Consider the following 20,417-nt stretch of genomic DNA (forward strand, 5'->3'; position numbering starts at 1 on the left):
CCCTGGTTGCGGGCTTGATGCCCAGTAAGGGGCGTGCAGCGAATGCAGCCAATCAATGTTTCTCATCAATGTTTCTCTCTCCCTCTCCTTCCTCTCTCTGAAATCAATAAAAACATATATATTTTTTTAAATACTAAGGAATCCACTAAAGTTGCTTGTATAATAAGTGAATTCATGAAAGGTATAGGATTCAAGATCAATTGTATTTCTATACACCTGCAATTGGACAAAGTAGAAATGAAGAATTTTACTTACAATAGCATCAAAAGTAACAAAGTACTTATGAACAAATTTAACAAAAGAATTGAAAAACTTACACTTTGAAAACTATAAAACATTGTTGAAAGAAATTAAAGAAGAACTAAATGAATGGAAAGACATCCCATGCTCATGGATTGGAAGACTTATCATAGTTAAGATGGCAGGTTACACACATCCTGTTAATATCTCAACTGACTTCTTTGCAGAAATTTGAGAAGCTGGTCCTAAAATTAAAGGGGCTTAGAATAGACTAAACAATCTTGGAAAAAAACAAAGTTGGAGGACTTCCTCTCCCTGATTTCAAAACTTACTACAAAGCTACAGTAGTCAATGTGGTGTGGTACTGGCATAAAGATAGACATATAGACCAATGGAAGAGGATTAAGAATTCAGAAATAAACATTCAATTTTATGACCAACTGATTTTTGATAGAGTAATGATAATTAGATGGGGGAGAATAATCTTCAACAAAAGATGCTGGAATAACTGGACATGTACATACATAAGAATAAAGTTGGATTCCCATTTCATACCACTGATGCATGAATCCATGCATGGGGTTTCTAGTATGCATATAAGATATTTGGTTAATCTCTTCCTGCCCTCCCCACTTCTCTCTGAGATTCCATCAGTCTGTTCCATGTTTCCATGCCTTTGTGTTGAGCATCTGCCCCCTGGTGATCAGTGCATGTCATAGCGAACGGTCAAATGGTCGCCTAGGCTTTTATATATAGAGATAGCCAACACATGGAAACAACCTGAGTGTACACCCCTGGATGAAGGATAAGGGAGATGTGGTATATTTATACAATGGAATATTATTCAGCCATAAACATGAGGAAATCCTACCATTGGCAACATAGATGGACCTTAAAGGCTGAGTGAAATGAGTCAGGGAAAGACAAATACTGTATGATCTTACTTATATGTGGAATCTTTAGAAAACCCAAACAGGAAAAGATGAGGCTTGTAGTGACCAGGCAAAGGGTTGGGGGAGGGGAAATTGGAGGAAGGTGGTCCAAAGGTACAAACTTCCAGTTTTAAGGTAAGTACCAGAGATGTAATGTACAAGATGATGACTGTAGCTAACACTGCTGTAGGTAGGCATATAGGAAAATTATTAAGAGAGTGAACTGTAAGAATTCTCACAAGAAGAAAATTTTTTTCTTTCCTATTATGAGAAGAGGGATGTTAGCTAAACCTATTGTGGTGATTACTTCACAATATATGTAAATCAAACCATCATGCAGTATGCTTTAACCCTTTTTGGTCCAACGTCGAGGCTGAGGTCGACACCGCAAACCTGTTCAACATTCAATCCCGTCAATTAATTTGGTCCAGACTGTTTGAATTCCAAAAATAAAATTGGACCGCCAAGGTTTAAATTTATACAGAGATGTATGTCAGTTATCCTATATAATAGAAGGGTAATATGCAAATAGACCAAATTGCAGAATAACAGATCAAAGCATAATATGCTAATGATATGGTAAGGTTGCTCAACCACTCGGTATGATGTGCACTGACCACCAGGGGGCAGACAGTCAACTGGTCGACCAGTCGCTATGACATGCACTGACCACCAGGGGGCAGATGCTCCAACCAGTAAGCTAGCTTGCTGCTGGGGTCCGGCCAATCAGGACTGAGTGAGATGGGCTGGACACACCCTGGAGCCCTCCCTGGTCTGATCTCCCTGGCCTGATCGTGCACCAGTGGGACCCTTCAGCCTGGCCTGTGCCCTCTCACAATTCCGGGACCCTTGTGGGATGTCGGAGAGCCTGTTTCACCCCATCCCGCAGGCCACTCCCCTTGGGAGGGCGCCAGACGCAGGGCTCATGGCTGGTGAGCGCTGCTGCGGCAGCGTGAGCCTCATCCGAACAGGACTGATTGGGCACGAGCCCGCGGCAGGCACAGTGGGGCCAGGATGAGTGGGAGCGGCAGGTAGGAGCTGCAGGCGGCGTTAGACTGCAGGTTTCAGCCTGATCCCTACTGGCCACCCAGAGGGACCCCACCACCCGTGCACGAATTCCTGCACCGGGCCTCTAGTTTCTCAATAAAACTTTGCGGGGGGCGGGGGGGAGTTAAGCATAAGAGTTACCATATGATCCAGAGTTAACATATGATACCACTTTTAGGTATATATCCAAGAGAAATGAAAAATGTACAGGAATGTTTATAGCAGTATGATTATAATAGTCCCCAATTGGAAACAACTGAAGTGTCCACCACCTGATGGGTGGGTAACTAAGATGCATTTCATACAATGGAATATTACTTGGTAATAAAAAGGATGACGTACTGTACTGCTCTATTCTACACATGGAGGAATCTTGAAAACATTATGCTACGTGAAAAGGCCAGATCGAAAGGCCACGTAGTATATGATTCTATTTATACAAAATGTCCAGAATAGGCAAGTCCATAGAGACAATAGATTAGTGGTGCATTAGGACTGGGGGGAGGGGGCTTGGAGGGAAAGGGGACGTGATTGCCAACGGGTGTGGGGTTTCTTGTAGGGTGATAAATATATTCTAAAGTTGACCTTGGTGATGGCTGCACAACCCTGTGAATGCACTTAAAACCACTGAGTGATACAATTGAAATGAGTGAATTTTATGTCATGTGAGTTATATGTTAATAGGGATACACTCTAGCATATTTTTATACATATATGAAAGGCAGGCATTTGTGGCCTGACTTGCATGCTTCCTGTTTAACTGCGGACACGGGCTTTGGCCTGGAGACAGTCGCTCTGCCCCTCACCGACACCAGCTTGGCATCCAGTCGCCCTCAGCCGCCTACTGTTGCTGGCCCTGCACACACTTGCCCGCCTAGTATTGCTTTCCTGCCCCACTGCACTTCTGCACAGTCTCCCTGGGCAGTGTCTGGGACTCGGCCTCTCTCAGGACTCCTCCAACTGCCAGGGCTTGGCATGAGCTCCCTTTCTGACCTTGTGTCCCAGAGGGGCTGGTAGCAGCCCCCGAGAAGAGGTTATATGCCACTCCTTGACCCCGGGCACAGAGCCCCACTTGGCCCCACTGGTGAGTCCTGGAGCTGGAGAGTCAGCCCAGTGCCCTTGGCCCCTTACCCTCCTGTCAGCAACCTGAAGACTTGAGGAGGTGCCGATATGAAACAAAGGCAGGGTGCCCCAAAGGACGAAACGGAGTATTTGGGGGTAGAGGGGTGTGAAAGAACAGGTGCCACAGGTTGGTAGGGGAGGTGTGGAGCCTCTTCAGGGCCACCTGCCCTCGCAAGCATGGAGACCGGGTACTCTTACACAGGCTTTTATTAGGAGTCAGGGGCTGCTTCCCTCTCCTGGTCTCTGCCTGCCCCACCCATAACACCCCACCAGGTGGGGCTCGTCCATCTGCCCCTCACACCCACCCCACCCCCGCCAGCTACACAGCAAGTAGGGAGAGGAAGGCTCTCTGGGAGAATGCCTTCCTGGCAGAGACAGTCAACCCAGACCAGGCAGGCGGGGATCTCCCCAGAATCCCCCCTCACCCCTGGACTGACACCGGAGGGGTCCAGGTCAGATATGCAGTCATCGGGCGGCAACCTGAGCTCACTGGCAGCCAGGCAAGATGTCGGGGTGAGGCACATGCCCTGCAGCCTTCCCTTCCAGAGGGCCTTCAGCCAAGAAGCATTCTATTTGGGGGGCTGGGGACAGGGTGGGGTAGATGGCAGAAGGGCAGCTGACCTCCTCAGCCTGGGAAGGCAGGAGGCACACCTGGGAATAGCCTGGGACTCAGACGTCTCCAGGAAGAGGCCAGGGGTCTGGGAGGGGCCAAGGGGTTCCTGGAGAGCCCCGAGATCTTCTGTCCCTAGAAGTTCATGGCCCCGGCCACGGGAACACTGCTCAGTCTGCATAGCTGAGGGGCGGGCCACCCCGGGGCAGGGGCACTCCTGGGACAGTGCCAGAAGCTGGGTTGGAGGTGGCTGCTGGGCCACAGAGCAGGACCTGCCTGGGAAGATGTGGCCTCTCACTTGGAGAAGGAGGATCCAGAGTGGGCATGAGGCCAGGTCCCCTCACCAGGCCTCGCCTTTGAGTAGTGACCTCTCAGAAGATTCCAGCCAACACCAGGGGAGGCAGTAGCAGCAGAGCCAGAAGAGGGCCCCAGATGTGACCAGGGCCCGAGTTCAGCCCTGAATGGACTTCAGGCCCTTCAGGGTCCTCTGCACCTAGAGGAAGGGAAAAGGTTTGCCTCGGCCTGGAGACCGCTCTGCCTGACCTCCCGCCCTCCCACCATGTATGCAGGTGGAGACCAACAGCCAGGAGGCAGCTCCTACTCAGAGGGGACATGTCCCTCCTGGTGACAATCCGGGCTCCGGAAGGAAGGTAGGATGGACCCTACAGGCCTTACCTGGCAAGGACGACCGCAGGGCCAGGGTTCGCCCTCCCGGGGCATTAGCGGTGGCAGATGTATTGGGAAAGTTGGGCAGGGACTTGGAGATGTGCCCCCCGTGTTCCCGCGTGGCCTGCCGCTCATCTGGCTCCTCCTGGGCTGGAAAAACTGAGGCCAAGACCTCACTGGGCGAAGGCAACTTGGCCTCAGCCTTGCCCTCCTCCTGGGAGTGGGGTGGCAGCCCTTGTGTCCCTGTCGGGGACACCTGGAGGTGCAGAGAATTCTCTGGGCTCTTGGAGGGCGTGCTTGTCTTGCTGGCCTCTGGGTCCACCCCTTTTGAGATGGGATCATGGGTCGCTTTGGGGGAGGTAGCTGTTCCCTCATCCAAGGAGAGCGGGCTGTGAGTTTCCAAAAATGAAGGGAACTCAGTTGTGGAGGACGGTGCAGCCTCAGTTGTCATGGAGGATGGGCCTTCCGTTGCTAAGGAAGATGGGGCCTTGGTCTCTACAGTAGGTAGGGCCTTGGTCTCTACAGTAGGTAGAGCCTTGGTTGCCAGGGAGCCTGTGACCTCTGTTACCAAGAAGGATGGAGTTTCTGTTGCTAGGGAAGAGGAGATCCCCCCTTTCCTCGAGCCTGAGGCTTCAGTTGCCAGGGAAGGTGGGGCCTCTCCATCTTCCAGGTGAGGCACCTCCTGGTCCTCCTCTGGGCAGCTCATGGGTTCTGCTAAGAGAGACAAGGCCGGGCATTACTGCTTCAAGCAGGACCCGTATCCCTTTGATAATAAATTCTACTTCTTGTGATTGACACGGTTGCTCTTCCACCAAGTCTTCCTCTCTCTGCACTGGCATTTCCAGTTTTCAGCTGGATCCCAGCTCCTAACACGCCCACCAATCAGCCCGCCCACCTGGCTTTTCCCATCTGCCCTCCTCCCCTTCCTTATTGGGCGTTACCCTCTGCTGTGAGGGTTGAAATCCATTCACTTGGAATGAGAGGGCGTCAAAGTGGCTGCGCAAGGAGGGCAAAACGGGCTTGGCAACCCGGATGGGGTGGGCCTGCCGAGGGCCCCTGGAGGTCGCGTCCTGCTGGGCCCCTCCCCAGTCCCGGCACTGCTCAGGGGCTCCACCTTCCCTCTCCCTCCTCTCCCTCCCCACCCCATCCCAGACTCACCACAGAGGGAATTCTCGCAGCGGTACCCGGAGGGACATTGGGAACACGGAGTCCCCTCCTCGAAGGGCCTCCTCCCCCTCACGTTCCCCCTGCAGGAGGCGGGGAGGATGCTGGGGGTTGGGGGTCCCTCGCAACCCCTGACCCTAGCCCTTATACACACACCTAGACCGGAAGTGCCCCAACCAATTGGCTGGATCAGTGAGAGCAGACTTACAGGTGCCCTCACAGCTCCCCCAGGGGCAGATACGACCTGGGCTCCAGATTACCCCCACCCACCTCCTTAGACTGCGTCCAACCCAGCCTTCCACTTGGCCCTGCCCACCCGAACGGCTCCCTCGGACTCACGGGGGCTCATAGTTGCAAACCAGTAAATGGACATTGGTCTCCTCAACGCCCTGGAGCTTCTCACAGAAGTGGGAGCCACAGCCAATCCTGTCTGTCTTGGCCCAGACCACCTGAAGGAGGGAGGGCAGAACCAACAGTTTAGCGTGGATGGGGCGGCCCCTGGCTGGTGCCTCTCTGACCAGCCTCTGCAGGTGGGGAGAGGAGCAACCCTGCAGCCGGTAAGATCCAAGCCCCTGATGACATGCAGCTTAAGGACAAAACTCTGAGCAGGGGGCCAGGGTAGGGTGGGGCGGTGGGCTTGTCCTGAACAGACGACTCTCCCCTGCCAGCCACTGTTTCCCCAGGCCTCTCTCCCTCTGAAAACCACCCCTTTGGATATACCCTCGTGAGTGCTTCCTGTGGGCTGTTCCCAGGGGCTCTTGCTTTTTAACGAGGGGTCTATCCAAGGGAATTCATTTCAAATGGGACAATCTTAAACTCAGCAACAAGCAAACTCCAAGGAAAGAAACAGGAGAAGCCATCTGGGAAGTGGGACTTTCCCCAGACCACAAGCAGGGACCTGCCATCTCTGAGTACGGGTCTCCTGGTGCTGGGAGTTCTGCCTCGAGTATAAAATTTAAGAAGTCAAACAGTCTTCGTGCACCACCATGGGCGGAGCCCGGCAGCTCCCCTCGCTGTGTCTAAGCCTCGTCTGCCCAGGAGCCTCGCAAACTGGCCGGTTTTTGCTGTGAGTTCTGGCTCTGCCTGTGGATTCTGCACACCCTCCCAGGACGGGGGTCTTTGCTTAAATCAGCTGAAGGGCCCCCAGGTACCACTGCTGAGCATCTCCCAGGCAGAAATGAGCACGTGCACGTGCACTCAGCCCTGGAGAACGCTGGGGTGAGGCGGGGCAGACCCACTCGTGCTGGGCACTGACAGCAATCCCTGTGGAGGATGGGGGGGGGGGAGGTGGCAGGGTACAGAGGGAGGGCTGCTGCACCCTCATAACTTCCTGATCTAGGCGGGTAATGTTGGGATTTCCTGCCCTAAAGATTAGCACTAAAAATACCCCTCAAACGAGGCACTGGAAAATGGAATTGGTGGATATGGGTGGGAAGATGGTTGGTTTATTTTTGTCTTTTAAAAAAAACTTGTCTTTGTGTTATTGTTGAACAACAAATAAGCATTGGGAGGAGGAAAAAGAGAATTCAGGAACCTGATGTTATCCCCACAACACACACCCTGACACCTCTTATCTGCAAACTCAAACTTTCAAAATGCAGTGAGAACCCACAAGCAAAGGTGACTGCGAGAGGCGGGGATAAGCTCTCAGAGGCCCCCAAACCTTCCCTCCGCGACGATTTGCTCTTCCTTCGGTAGTTTTTAAAAGCAAACGAAAATTTAAACAACAAAATTATCTATTCGCTTTATTGGTCTTTGGCAGGTTAGAAGCAGCGACTTACACACCATGAGACATGACAACAGAGGGACCGTGAGCGAGAAGGCAGAAGTGGGGGTCCGTGCTGCCGGGGCAAAGCGGTGCCCTCAGCCCGAGGACTGGCTGCTTCGAGCTTGGTCGGGCGCCTGTGCCACAACTACCGGCAGAAATGGCTCGGAGACACCCAGCCTCGGTCTGTTCGGCACCGGGAGGCCGAGGGGCGGCCTCGTTTTCAGATTGTGCTTTTTATGAACTGAACATGGCTTAGTGGGTTTGAGAAGCAGACTTTGTCAGGTCTAGACAGTCATTAATAACTGGGGAAGGACAACTTTTATGAAGGGTCTAAGGGGGCGTAGAGTGTGGACTCAGGCACTTGCGGGAGGGGGGGTGCGGGGTGATGGGACAGGTGGTCCCGCCCCGCCCACTGCCCACGAGGCCCCGCCCACTGCCCACGAGGCCCCGCCCATCGCCCATCGCCCATCGCCCGGCCCGCCCTCCCGCCGCCCTTCGGCCTCGCACCTGCGTGTAGTGGCCGCACATCTGGCCCGGCTCGCAGGTGGCAGCGCTGAAGTTGTAGTGCTCGCGCTCCACGTGCCACTGCTCCACCGCCAGCGGCACGTCCATGCCCTCGTCCGTGATGGCGAACAGGTTCTCGCCGCGCCGCCCGCGCTCCTTGTTGTGGCCCCACACGCACTGCTGAGCGTAGGCCTTGGCGAAGGCGGCCAGCTCCGCGTCCCACCGCTGCGGGGAGGAAGGCGAGGACACCTGGGCTCAGTGAGGGCGAAGGGGGCCCGGAGGGCGAGGGGAGGATGCCCAGATGCCAAGAGGAGGAGAAGGTGGGGGTTCCCCGGGGCCCCTGGAGACCGGAGACCCTCCCCTCCTTGCAGGGTGAGTCTTGGCTGGGATCTGGCCCAGGTCTCGCTCCTGGTGGCTTCTGTGGGGGGTGAGTGCCACCACTGGTGGTGGGGTTGGCTACACTTGGGGCCATTCACCAGCTGTGGGACTTCGGACCGATTGCCTAGTCTTTCTGAATTCCCATAGGGTGTTGGGAACAGGAAATGAGGTCAGGTTTGGGACAGTGTTCTTATGGATTAATATTAATATCCCAAGTGAAACTTGGCAGCGAGGCCCCTGCCTACCTCCCAGGGCTGCCTGAGCTGCTCCGAGGACCACACATGTCCAGTGTGGAGTGACGCTCACCGTGGCCCTAGTGGCCCAAAGCATGTCCCCTCCCAAAGGCAGAGTTCTCCACTGGGGACCGCGGTGTGACAGCAGGCGGACAGCACTTAGGTGAGGGGGCCTCTGAGGTCCTGTGTCCCCTGCTGGGCCCACAGCTCCGAGTGGGTGGGAAGAGGGACTAACAAGGCATCTGACCAAAGGGTTGAGGAGGGAGGCCTGGATCCCATTAAACTTCGTTCTGGCTTCTCCTGGAAACCATTGCCTGGCCGAAACTCCTGCTCCACCCTCCGGGGGCCCATCCAGCTGTGGGAGCCAGGCAGCCGTAAAGCACAAGAGCTGGGGCGGCTCTAAGGAGAGGGGGCTGTGTGTCCACACCCACTCCCCACGCTCACACGGTTCTCCGTAGCCGCTGCCGGGGGCATGGATGGGAGCACTGGGCTGGGACAGCCCGGCTGCGTGACTTTGGGTGAATCCCTTTCCCTCTCCGGGACTTTTTGTCTCAAATCACTGGTCCCTGCGGTCCTCCCAAACTCTGGCAGTAGTGGGAGGTGGGGAGTGGTGAAGGGGCAGGGTGCTGGGGACAAGGACCAGGGCCCGGGGATGGCCTGCTGGACCGCAGACTGGACTGTAGCTCCTTCAGGTGGGAAAAGGACGCATCCCCACTGCCGGGCACAGGGCTGGCACAGCAGGGGTCTGTCAACCTTTGACAACCGAGACAGGACCCTGCTTAAAGCAATCTCTGCTGCAGAGCCACTCGTTTCCGTTCTGACTAGATGCCTGGAGTCCCACCATTAGCGTCACTGCTCTGGGACTTAAGGCTTCTCAGCGGTCCAGAGACCTCTGGGGAGCTTTAGGAGTCACAGCACCCGCCCCCACTGGCCACATGGTCATCATGTGAAAACAAGTCCATTCATCTACTCACTCACTCACTCACTCACTCTCTCATTCAACAGTCCTGGGCACCATGCCAGCCTGAGGCAACAACAAGGACCAAGAAGCCCAAATTCACATCGTCATAAGCCATTAATTGGCCCACCGTGTGGTGAATGACAGATATGCAAGGGGTAGTACGGAGGCACCAAAGAGGGCCATTTAGCCCGACCTGAAGGCGGGGAAGGAGACAGTAGCCAAGAGTTCGCAGGTGAGGCTTGGCCTGTGGAGAGGGAAGAGCCACCTGAGAGGAAGGAGGAGTGGTGCTCTGACTGGGAAAGACAAGCAGTTCGGTTACTGGAGGAGAACGTGGGCAGGAGCGGAGGCTGGAGGTAGACGGGGGCCAGGCACACAGAGGGCCTTCTCGGGGATGGATCCTTGTCCTGGGCTCTGGAGCCAGTGCAGGGCTTCCAGGGGGGTCAGGCCTGTGTGCTGGGCCGTTCATTCTGCCAGTGCAGCCCGAGCCTGGGAAGCAGGGAGAGGCTTAGTCCTGGGAGAACTGGAAAACTGAGTCAGGTTGTGCCAAAGAGATCGGGGAGGAGGTAGGAGAACGGAACCTTCTGGTGGTAACGATGGTTAGATGTGGAGGCTGAGGGAGAGAGAAGAGTCCACAGTAACCCACCTGCCTCACCCCCGAGCATTCCCTTTTGTCCATCAAACACTTACTGAGAACTTACTAATTGTCCGGCACTGTTCTAAGTGCCTTCCACATGTTTACTCATTTAATCCTTACAACCACTCTACAAGGGGACTGTTCTGTTATCATCCCCAATTCACAGATGAGGAGGTTTGAGGCACAGAGAGGCTAAGTAACTTGGTTCAGGCCACACAGCTAATAAATGGCAAAGTGAAAATTTGAGCCTGGCTGGCGTGGCTCAGTGGCTGAGCATCGACCTATGAACCAGGAGGCCCTCATTCAATTCCTGGTCGGGGCTCATGCCCAGGTTGCGGGCTCCATCTTTCATTGTGGGGCGTGCTGGAGCCAGCCAATCAATGATTCTCTCTCATCACTGATGTTTCTCTCCCTCTCTCTCTCTCTCTCTCTCTCTCTCTCTCTCTCTCTCTCCTTCTCTGAAATCAATAAAAATATATTACAAAAAAAAAAAAGATTTGAACCCAGGCCTCCTGGCTCCAGAGTCTCTGCATTTACCACTGCAGAGTTGCACCTGAGCCCTGTGCCCCTCAATGCCCAGCTGCTTCCAGGAATGTTGCCCCACTGAGGCCCATCTCTGCAGGCAAAGCAGCTCCCAGCCTGCGTAGCCCCAGCCTCAGCCAGCAAGGCTGGGGGCATTAAGGTTCTGCAGACGGGAACCTGGGACCCAACGATGAACTCAGGGGCTCAGGCAGAGTTGTTGGCAGAGCTGGTACCAGGCTCCTGGTTTGTGTCTGCAGCCCCTGGTGGCCCCGGCCGACAGGGCCTGAATGGAGGTGCTGTGTGTGTCTGTAGAGCCCCTCCAAGATCTTTCTCCTGTGTCCTCCTGTCTGGCCCCCTGGGCAGGGTTGCCAGCCCCTCGTGATAGATCAGGAAACAGGCCTTTGACGGTAAAGGGGCCGCCAGTCACTTCGCCAGACTGGACTCGACTGTTAAAACGCCGGTCTCGGACCCCCAGGCTTGCTGCTGTGGTCCCCAGAGTGACCTTGCTCTCGGGGGCCAGTTATGGCTCCTTGGACACTGCCCATCAACCCGCCAGGTCGCCTGAGGGTGGCTGGAGGGGTGGCCAGTCCAGTCCTCAGGGAGAGCAGGAAGGAGTGAGTTTCTCACTTCATCTCTCCTAATCCTGACGGTGAACATCCTGCCCTGACTGCCCTCAGTAACCCTCCCTTTGTGACGGGGTAACCACCCGGTGAATGGCTCTGTCTTCTGCAGGCTGTCCATGGATGTTTACTCCAGCAGCACGTGTTGCCACCTGTATATATAACAGTATTTTTTACATTTTCAAACTTCGTGTAACTATATCCTAATATATATGTGTCTGAGATTTCTTTCTTTTGTTAATCCTCACCGGAGGACATTTTTCCATTGATTTTTAAAGAGAGTGGAAGGGAGAGGGAGAGACAGAGAGAGAGAGAGAGAAACATCGATGAGAGAGAGACATATCGACTGGTTGCCTCCTGCACACGTCCCGACTGGGGCTGGGGATCAAGCCTGCCACTCAGGGATGTGCCCTGGACCGGAATTGAACCCGAGACCCTTCGGTCTATGGGCCAACACTCTAACCACTGAGCAACACTGGCTAGGGCTGAGGTTTCATTTTTACCCCAACTCAAAATTCCATCTACGAGACTCAGGCCATATTGATACACGTGTGACTCCAGTTATAACCTCGCTTCACAGAAGAGGAACTGAGGGTCCTTCCTAGGTTAAGGGACTCACCCCAAGTCCTGGGTCGTGCAAGTGGCCGACAGAGTCCTCCCCGCCTACTTCCTGTGCTAGCCCACCTCAGTGCCCGGCTCCTGCCGCCCTGCTTCCTCTCCTCCCCTCCTTGAAAGATTGTTGTCACCAAGGTGTCCCCCCCCCACCCCAGCGACACATGCATCTTAGGAAGTGCTGGGAAAGGGCCACTGGAGGGGAGCTGGGGCGCCCGGGCCCGGCTCTGTCGGCTAGTGACCTGCAAGCCCCTGAGGGCCCACCCTGTCCCCTAAGCCGGCTTCCTCGTCGCTATAATGGGGCTGCCATGGGGCCTGTGAGTCATATAATCTCAGAGACTCTGTCACTGGCAGGAGAGGTGAGCCTCTGAGGCAGCTTTGGAGACGGGATAGGAGGGATTGGTGGGGGGCCCGGCCCAGCACCCCTTCAGTCTGGCAGGTGGGCGCCTCTGACCACACTCACCATTTGCAGCATGTTGGCGGCGGGTGGGGACGCCTGGGCCCGGTAGAGGTTGTGCAGGTCCACCATGGTGCGTCTCTCCTCATCACTGAGGGCTCCGGCGGGCCCCGGGGTGGCCCCCAGCAAGAGCAGCGGCGGCAGCAGCAGCGCCAGGAGACTGCGGGAGCTGTGCATGGTGGCCAGCCCTCTCTGCCTCTGCTGTCCAGGGGTCTGGCAGCTGGATTTAAAGTCCCTCCCACACAAGCACCACCCTGGCTGGGGCGGCGGGAGGGGCTGTCTGGAGGCCCAGCCGGCTCACACAATGTCTCGGGGAGGGCTGGGTGCTTGGGTCCCGACCAGGGCTGGGTTCACTCCCAGGATGGAACTCCCCTCGGAGTCCTGGGCAAACGCCTTTCTTCTCAGTAACGGGGCTCCGGCCAAGCACCCCGGGAGTGCCACAGCCCATCCCTCCTGGTGGACAGGTCCTCCGGGCCCCAGCACAGCACCCTCTGCAGAGGTCACACCCACGGGTGCTGAGGACAGAGCGGAGGAAGGCACCCCGCACAGACCCACACCCAGAGGACTGGACGAGAAGAGGAAGGTACAGGTGGCGTTGGAAGGATGGAGGAAGACGAGGTGTGTTTGGTAAAGGTTGAGCCAAACTAAGTCTGAATCTTGGTTCTGCAGCTTTGCTAGCTGTGTTTTTGGCAACTTCCTGAACTGAATCAGTGACAGTAATCATACCGGCCTCACAGGGCTGGCAGCAGGTTAAATGAGATCGAATACGCGTAAAGCACCCAGTGCGGTACCTGGCACGTAGTAGGCCCTCCGTAACAGTAGACAACCACCACCCACAGGCAGGAGCCTGGCCGGCTCCCAGCCCAGGGGGAGGCAGACGCTTGCTTACTGGCGGAGGGACTGGCTGCGTCCCTCTCTAGCTGGGTCCTGTCGCAGGGCTTTTCTATGGATAGAATGCCGGCTCCCATGTGCTCTCTGGGAACGCCGGTGCTTGAGGTGCGCCTTTGGAAGTGGGGTGCTGGGGTCACTCCTGCTCGGAATATGTAGAAAATAGAATATGTTCATTTTTCAAATCCAGAGAGCGGAAACGCAGTGGGGTGATGAGCTGATGAGCAGGGGCTCCGAGGGGAGGGTATTGGAGGGAAGGAGGCCCCGTGGGCAAGCGCTTGGACGGGGCGACCATGCAGGGCGGGGCTGAGGTCTTGGCCTTCATGAGGCAGGCAGCTGGAACCAGTGCTGTGGAGCTCGGCTGGGATCCGCGAAGCCTGCACGCTCAGTGAATGGGGACCAGGAAGAAGTCTGTTTACTGGCTTTGGAAGATGCAATAAAACCTGTCACTGCTCAGATCTCTGAGTAAAAACAAAAGCAAAAACAAAATAATATGATTCAATCACAAAAAGACGATTAGAACTAATTAAAAAATTCAGCAAAGTCTCACAATACAAAACCAACCCACAAAAGTTGTGTTTCTATACACAACAACGAACAATCCAAAAAGAAAATTAAGAAAATAGTTCCAAACCTGGCCGGATAGCTCAGTTGGTTAGAACGTCGTCCTGATACACCAAGTTTGTGGGTTTGATCCCCGGGTCAGGGCACAACTAAAGAACACATAAGTAAGTGAAACAACAAATCAATGTTTCTCTCTCTTATTCTCCCTCTCTCTAAAAATCAATTTAAAAAGCAATTGGAAGTTTGAAGAAATATATTATTTTAAAAAAAGAAAATGATTCCATTTATAATAGCAATAAAAAGAATAAAATACTTAGGCATAAACTTAACTACGGAGGCAAAAGACTTACACATTAAAAACTACAAAGACACGACCGACTGGTGTGGCTCAGCAGTTGAGCGTCAACCCATGAACCAAGAGGTCACTGGTTCAATTCCTGGTCAGGACACATGCCTGGGTTGCAGCTTTATCCACAGTAGGGGGCGTGTAAGAGGCAGCCGATGGGTGATGTTTCTCTCTCATTGATGTTTCTATCTCTATCCCTCTCCCTATCTCTCTCTCTCTGTTTCTCTCCCCCTTTCTTTCACTCTCTCTAAAAATCAATGGAAAAAATATCCTCAGGGGAGGATTAACAACAACAAAAAGGTTCTAGATATGGATGGTGGTGATGATTGCACAACAATGTGAATGGATTTAATGCCACTGAACTGTTCACAGAAGATGGTTAAAATATTAAATGTTACGTTATGTATATTTTACAATAACAACACTAATAATAACTTGGGGATTCTTAAATTGGTCCAGAGTAGGGCGCAGAAACAAAGGCAAAATCATATCTGGAGGGAGCTTTCACAACCCAGCTTGGGCCATCCATGAGGGGAAATAATCCCCAGCTTTAGGGGAAAAACCCCCAGCTTTAGCTCACAGTCAGAAATTATAAAAACACATGAGGAACTGAGCTACCATGAGCAATGGCATACAACACAAACAGGAGGATTTCTGTCTCCAAAACTTGAGATAATAGAACAATCTAGAAGATTTTCAAATAACTATATTTAAAACCAGAGGCCCGGTGCACGGATTCATGCACCGGTGGGGTCCCTTGGCCTGGCCCGCACTCTCTCGCAATCCGGGACCCCTTGGGGATGCTGGACTGCCGGTTTCGGCCCGATCCCGCAGGCCAGGCTGAGAGACCCCACCAGTGCACGAATCCATGCACCGGGCCTCTAGAATGCATATAAGATCTTTGGCTAATTTCTTTCCACCCTCCCCTTTCCTCCCTTCCCTCTGAGATTCATCAGTCTGTTCCATGTTTCCATGCCTGTGCATTGAGCATCTGCCCCCTGGTGGTCAGTGTGTGTCATAGCTACCAGTCGAATGGTCAACGGTTGGCCGGTCGCTTAGGCTTTTATATGTATAGATGATTAAGGAAATACATGGGTAGCTGAAAAGGGGAGAAGAAAGATTTAGGAGGCAGAGTGTAGCATAGCATGCGGGCGAATTAGAAGAGTGCAGGAAAATGGGTTGGTCTGCAGGGAAGAGGAGAAGATACTAGGGAACATCAGAGTGGAGGAGAGAAGACTAAGAGAAAGCAGGTTAAACCAGCCGTGGGCAAACTATGGCCCGCGGGCCAGATTCGGATGATTAAGGAAATACATGGGTAGCTGAAAAGGGGAGAAGAAAGATTTAGGAGGCAGAGTGTAGCATAGCATGGGGGCGAATTAGAAGAGTGCAGGAAAATGGGTTGGTCTGCGGGGAAGAGGAGAAGATACTGGGGAACATCAAAGTGGAGGAGAGAAGACTAAGAGAAAGCAGGTTAGACCTACAGCCAGCTCGCTGGGCAGCTTCCCAGGGCATTCGGCCGCTGAAGCCGTGAGATGGAGATCTTTCTCTGTGGACAAGAGAACGTGGTGAGTCCCCGAAGCTTGGTCTTGAGGTTGAAATAGGAAGACTTAGAAGGGAACATGGACATCACAGGGAGTTAAGGTGCTGAAGGCCTGGCCTGGGAGGTGCTGGACTCAGCGGGGGGAGGGACAGGTTGCTCAGAAGCCACTGGGCAGAGCAGACACTGGCGCTGCAGGCCGCCCTGGTGTCACCCTCATGCCTCTGCCTGGCTTCTCTGCAGCAGAGGAAAATAGCTTTGTAAGCCGGGCACAATGGGCAGCATTCGTTCATTCACTCATTCACTCATTCACTCACTCAGCAAAGGGTTACAGAGCCGGGTGCTGAGCTGCTGAGTACGACAGCCCAATTCTTGCTGCCATGAAGCAGGAGGCCGCGCGGCATATAGTGCTGTGGATAAGAGCGTGGGGCTTACCAGCGGGGTGGCCTTGGGCAAGTTATTTCCCCGCTTGCTAGCCTCAGTTTCCTCACCTGTAAAGTGGGCTTAGAACAGAATCTATCTCATAGGGGGAGTGAAAGCATGAAATGAGTTAGTGCATGGATAGGGCGTGGGATGGTGCCTGGCACATACCAAGTGCTCAAGGAGTTAGCCAGTGGAATGTGTTCGCTATCATTATGATGGGGGAAGAGCTTACGGGGCCCCAGGTTGTAGCAGAGGCTGAAGCTGGAGGGGAGGACACACCTGTGGGAGGCAGGATGCTGGTGTGGGGGCGCATGGCTGTGGACGGGGGAGGCAGAGAAGGAGGAGCTGGTTTGCCTGACAGGGAAAGTGAGTTGGGAACAAAGACTAGTTAAGACCAGAGCCTGCGAGAGTGTTTGGGGACCACGGGTGTGCAGCCAGAGAGCCCCACTCGGCCTGGACACCTTCCCTCGCCCCGGGGGCTACTCCTCATGACAGCCCCCAGGTGGGCCTTGCAATCCCCACACACGCAAGAGGTAGAGTGATTTCCCCAGCGTTGTGGTGAGGGGAGCAGTGGCAAGGGGTGGGACGGGAGCCTGACCTGCCCCTGCAGCGAGGGCGGTTGAAGGCGAGCCGACAGGGAAGAGAGGAATGGAAGACAGGCAGTTAGGGGAGGGGAGAGGGAGCAAGAGACGACAAAACCGGGCACATGGGGGCCTGGCAGTGGCTGACATCTACTGATCTGCACGTTTTCTGACTCAGAGGAATATGTATTTTATTCTGAATATTGTCTATGCATTTAGACCACGTTCCACTGGAACAGCAGGACTCCGCCACAAACACTGATGGCAGCGAGGGGGAACTCCACCCCTGTGTTGGCTTCTAGTCTTTGAGCAGGTGCCTCTCTCTCCTGCCAGATGTTGGTCACTGCTCTCAGCACAGCAGGCGTGGGAACTAACAGTGAGCACCGAGAAACCCCTCAGCAAGCTGACATGGGTGTTTGATGTCTGCTGAATCTGTGATGGAAAAACTGGGCCTTTTTGCCCGACCTGCGTTTTGCTCAGTGGATAGAGCATTGGCCTGCAGACTGAAGGGTCCTGGGTTCGATTCTGGTCAAGGGCATGTGCCTGGGTTGTGGGCTCAGTAGGGGGCATGCAGGAGGCAGCCAATTAATGATTCTCTCTCATCATTGATGTTTCTCTCTCTCTCTCCCTCTCCCTTCCTCTCTGAAATCAATAAAAATGTATTTAAAAAAAAAACTGGGCCTTTTAAAATCTGCTTTCTATTTCATTTTTCTAAGAATCAATTTTTAAACTTTTTATTTTGAAATAACTAGACTCAGGGAGAGTCACAAAAATAATACCCTTTACCCAGCTTCCCCCCAATGGTGACGCCTAATAGAACTCTGGCACAGTATCAAACAGGAAAACTGACATTGTTTTCTGTTCACTGATATCAGACCTCATTGAGATTCCACTCACCTATGTGCACATATACGTATGTGTGTGTGTAGAGCCATTTGTTGTTCATATATATATATATATATATATTTTTTATTGATTTTTTACAGAGAGGAAGGGAGAGGGATAGAGAGTTAGAAACATTGATGAGAGAGAAACATAGATCAGCTGCCTCCTGCACATCTCCTACTGGGGATGCGCCCGCAACCAAGGTACATGTCCTTGACTGGAATTGAACCTGGGACCCTTTAGTCCGCAGGCCGATGCTCTATCCACTGAGCCAAACCAGTTAGGGCAGTTCTGCGCCATTTGATCTCAGATTTGTGTTGTCATCATGAAAACTAAGATACAGAACTTAAAGAGACTCCCTCCTGGTAGCCTTTTATTGTCAGACCCCCACCCCTAACCCTGTCCCCGCAACCACTACTCTGTTCTGCATCCTGTACTTTTATCATTTCAGAAATAGCGTATAAATGACCCACCAGGTGGCTCAGTTGGTGGAGTATTGTCTCGTTCACCAAAAGGGCACACACCTAGGTTGCAGGTTTGATCCCCGGTCAGGAAACATACAGAGGCAACTGATCAATACTTCTTTCTCATCTCTCTCTCTCTCTCTCTCTCTCTCTCTCTCTCTCTCTCTCCCCCCCCCTTCCTCTCTCTCTAAAATCAATAAAAACGTATTCTTAAGTGAAGATTTACAAAAAAAGAGAAGATGATTATATAAATGGAATCGTACAGCATGCACCCTTTGGAGACTGGCTTGTTCTCTAAGCATAAACGCCCTTGGATCCATCCAGGTCACTGCGTGTATCAGTAACTCACGCGTTTATACGGCTGAGTAGTATCCCACGGTACAGACGTGCACCGCGGTTTGTTTAGCCTCTCACCGGCTGAAGGACATTTGGGCTGTTTCCAGTTTGTGTTGTTAGGATAAAGCTGCTGTGAACATTGTGGATGGGTTTTTGTGTGAACACGGGTTTTTCTTCCTCTGAGACAAACGCCGAGAATTCGATGCGGGCCCCATGGTGAGGCTCTATAGTTCCTTCCACCCTTGTCAGCACTTGTGTTGACCCCTAGTTTTTACTTGAGCCATCACTGCGGGTTGAATTATGTCCCCCGTAAGGATATGAATGGGATCCTACTTGGAAAAGGGGTCTTTACAGATACAATCAAGTGAAGGCACACAGGGTTCAGGGCGGCCTTAAACCCAAGGACTGGTGTCCGTATAAGAAGGCCCTGTGAAGGCGCAGACACAGGAAGAAGGCTGGGGGGCAAAGGAGCAGAGTTGGGCTGATGCAGCTACAAGCCAAGATGCACCGGGATCGCAAGCAGCTCAAGGAGCTGGAAGAGGCGAGGAAGGAGGGAGCGTGGCCTGCCAACACCTGGATTTCAGACTCCGGCCTCCAGAACCGTGGGAGAATGATTTTGAAGCCACTCAGTTTATGAGGCAGCCCCCAGAAACTGACGCAGCCATCGCGTAGGTGTGCAGTGAGCGCGCCCTGTGGTTGAAGTCACATTTCCTAGGGAATAAGGATGACCAACATCTTTTCATACGCTTACTTACCATCCGCTTTGGTGAAGTGTCTGCTCATGACTCATCCATTTCTAATTGGATTGCTTTGTTGTTTTTTACAAATATGTTGTTATTGATTTATTTTTTTAGAGAGAGAGAGGAAGGGAGAGGGATAGAGAGATAGAAACGTCAATGAGAGAGGAACATCATTGATTGGCTGCCTCCTGCACGCCCCCCAATGGGGATCGAGCCCATACCCTGGGCATGTGCTCTGACTGGGAATCGAACTGGCGGCCTCTTGGTTCCTGGGTGGATGTGCTGACTGAGTTGTTGTGGGGTTTTTTTTTACTATTGAGTTTTGAGTTTTTAGGATATTTTGTAAAATAGTCCTTTGATGGATGTACGCTTGTCTTTTATTTTCATGGTATTTTACAAAACTATTGGTTTGTAATGGACGTCTTACAAAAACAAACGCGCCCTGGCTGGTTGCCTGAGCAGCACAGGCCTGGTCTCTTCTCTCTCTGTGTCCTGAACGGAACAGTAGCACTTGGGGAATGTTGGTTCTGGCTTTTTTCTCTGATCGTTTGTCATAAGTAATTTCTCCAACTCGCTCCACACCTTTATAGCCACCACTTTCCATGGTTACAGAGTATTCCAGGGAGTCCCCGTGCTGTCATTCATGCAGCTGGGCCCCGGGTCAGACAGCGGGTTACAACTGGTCTTAGAGACACGTCTGGACCTCGGGCCCGCGGCACGGCTTTGGCCGAGGTGTGGCTGTTTTCTCCTTCGTCCACCTCACCGTGTAGCTCAGCGTGTCTTCCGTAGGACTGTGTGTGGGCAGGCACACTGCTGGTGGCCACATTCCGTTCTCATGGAAACCAAAGGTCACCGGCCCGAGCCCAAACCCCCTGGAAGCTTGGCTTTTGCAGTCGCAGCCACTGGAGGGTCTGACAATGGCAGAGTCTTTAGTTCCACCACCGTGAGCCCCAAACCTGGGCCGCAGCAGTGTGGACCCTGTGAGATCCTTTTCCAGGCCCCGTGCTGAAGACGGTGGTTGTGCCGGGCGTAGTGCCGGGCGATGGAGAAGACAACGCCAGGCCTCCTGCCCGCACCCCGCGCCGCCCTCGCTGGCAAACGCCCTCCTGGTTTTCAGACCCGGGTTTCGGGCAGGTTCCTCCTGAATGAAGCACAGGCCTGCCCTCCCCAGGCCTCTACTTCC

At 53.3% G+C, this 20,417-nt stretch overlaps 1 protein-coding gene across 2 annotated transcripts; it reads right to left on the bottom strand.

The window, feature by feature from the left end:
• Nucleotides 1–3,530: 3,530 nt before the first annotated feature.
• Nucleotides 3,531–12,689, bottom strand: PI16 (peptidase inhibitor 16). Of its 2 annotated transcripts, none has more exons than XM_006106946.2 (6): nucleotides 12,477–12,689; nucleotides 8,057–8,278; nucleotides 6,121–6,230; nucleotides 5,776–5,864; nucleotides 4,627–5,328; nucleotides 3,531–4,444 (listed from the first exon to the last, which is right to left on the bottom strand). In XM_006106946.2, the coding sequence occupies exons 1-6, from the start codon at nucleotides 12,645–12,647 to the stop codon at nucleotides 4,323–4,325; spliced, it is 1,416 nt and encodes a 471-aa protein (XP_006107008.1). In that variant the 5' UTR covers nucleotides 12,648–12,689; the 3' UTR covers nucleotides 3,531–4,322. The 2 variants fall into 2 exon arrangements, with proteins under 2 accessions (XP_006107008.1, XP_014304392.1); XM_014448906.1 differs by having other exon boundaries at nucleotides 4,627–5,331.
• Between the last annotated feature and the right edge of the window lie 7,728 nt (nucleotides 12,690–20,417).

The sequence above is a fragment of the Myotis lucifugus genome, unplaced genomic scaffold, assembly GCF_000147115.1.
Source record: "Myotis lucifugus unplaced genomic scaffold, Myoluc2.0 scaffold_954, whole genome shotgun sequence".
Taxonomy (NCBI): domain Eukaryota; kingdom Metazoa; phylum Chordata; class Mammalia; order Chiroptera; family Vespertilionidae; genus Myotis; species Myotis lucifugus.